A 1079-nucleotide genomic window follows, 5' to 3' on the forward strand; every position below is an offset into this window, starting at 1 on the left:
GAAGCTTTTAGAGAGAAAGCCACAGGGGTGGGAGGAAAGTGACGTTGCCAGCCCAACAGATGTCCTGCGCTATCAAGAACTGCCAAACTCATCCTCCTTGGGCTCGGGCTCCTTGCTCCAGCCTAACCCAAGTGGCACAAAGTGCTTTTTAGTGAGGGTAGCGGAATCATTGCAGAAAGGGGACTGAATGAGGGCAGTGAGTCAGAATTGGCCTTCATTCTATTATGGCTAGTGCCACATTATTTGCCCTTTAGAGAGGCAGAGATCTTGACGCAGCTCAGACGCTTCCCCTGGCTGCTCAGGATGCTCACGATGCGGTAATTCCCACTGCTAAGCCAGCTGGGCAGCTCCAGGTCGGGCACAGCGAAATCACTCTTGGGCAGTGAGTAGGTGCCCTGTGGGAAAACCAGTGGGCCGCAGGTCAATGGGAGCCTACTAATGGGACTCTCTTTCCTTGAGCCACCTCTAGGATTACAGCCATGAACCACCCCTCCTCCCATTCTCCTATGGGCCACACAAGATTAGAGATTGCCACAGCACTATAGAGCATGGATTATTATAGCTAAAGGGCCCTGGAGATCACATCTAAATTCAAGTCTCCCATTTCACAGATGGATAAACTCAGGCCCCCAAAAGATAAGCAATTCCAGGTAAGTCATGCCAATTTACATATTCACAGACACCCAGATCTGCAGGAGGAGAATGCAAAGATCCTTCTCCCCATACCCCGTCCTTTTACTCTTGCCACAGGGATAATGTTCTCCCTCTCTAAGTACTCACTTCTTTGAAGGGACAGTGGCAGGGAAGCCCATATGTGTGCAGAGGCTCTGGGCAGGGCTGCCCAGGGGGAATGAGAGTGTCAAGGATATCACAGAAGTTTTCATAGGTACAGCTGCCAATCTGTTCCACACACGGGATCTTGACCCAGAAGCCAGCTACTTCCTTCTCCACGGTTAATTCCACCTGGTGAAAAAGAGTTTGAAGAAGGTAACAAGTGTAAATTCCAGGGTAAGCATACTAGCTCCTCTGTCTCTTTAAAACGTCAGCATTATATTTCAATCACAGAATTTTTTTTTTTT

The 1079-nt window shown here is 49.0% G+C and overlaps 1 protein-coding gene across 1 annotated transcript in view; it reads right to left on the reverse strand.

Moving 5' to 3' along the window:
• Positions 1 to 6: 6 nt before the first annotated feature.
• The window catches only part of GM2A (GM2 ganglioside activator), a 9061-nt gene continuing 7988 nt past the window's right edge, over positions 7 to 1079 (reverse strand). The window contains exons 3-4 of the mRNA XM_008577684.1: positions 781 to 963; positions 7 to 395 (exon numbers count right to left, since the gene is read on the reverse strand). Of these exons, the coding sequence (XP_008575906.1) occupies positions 240 to 395; positions 781 to 963 (339 nt within the window). The 3' untranslated portion in view covers positions 7 to 239. The remainder of the gene's footprint in view (positions 396 to 780; positions 964 to 1079) is intronic.

This window comes from Galeopterus variegatus, unplaced genomic scaffold, assembly GCF_000696425.1.
Source record: "Galeopterus variegatus unplaced genomic scaffold, G_variegatus-3.0.2 Scaffold1562, whole genome shotgun sequence".
Taxonomy (NCBI): domain Eukaryota; kingdom Metazoa; phylum Chordata; class Mammalia; order Dermoptera; family Cynocephalidae; genus Galeopterus; species Galeopterus variegatus.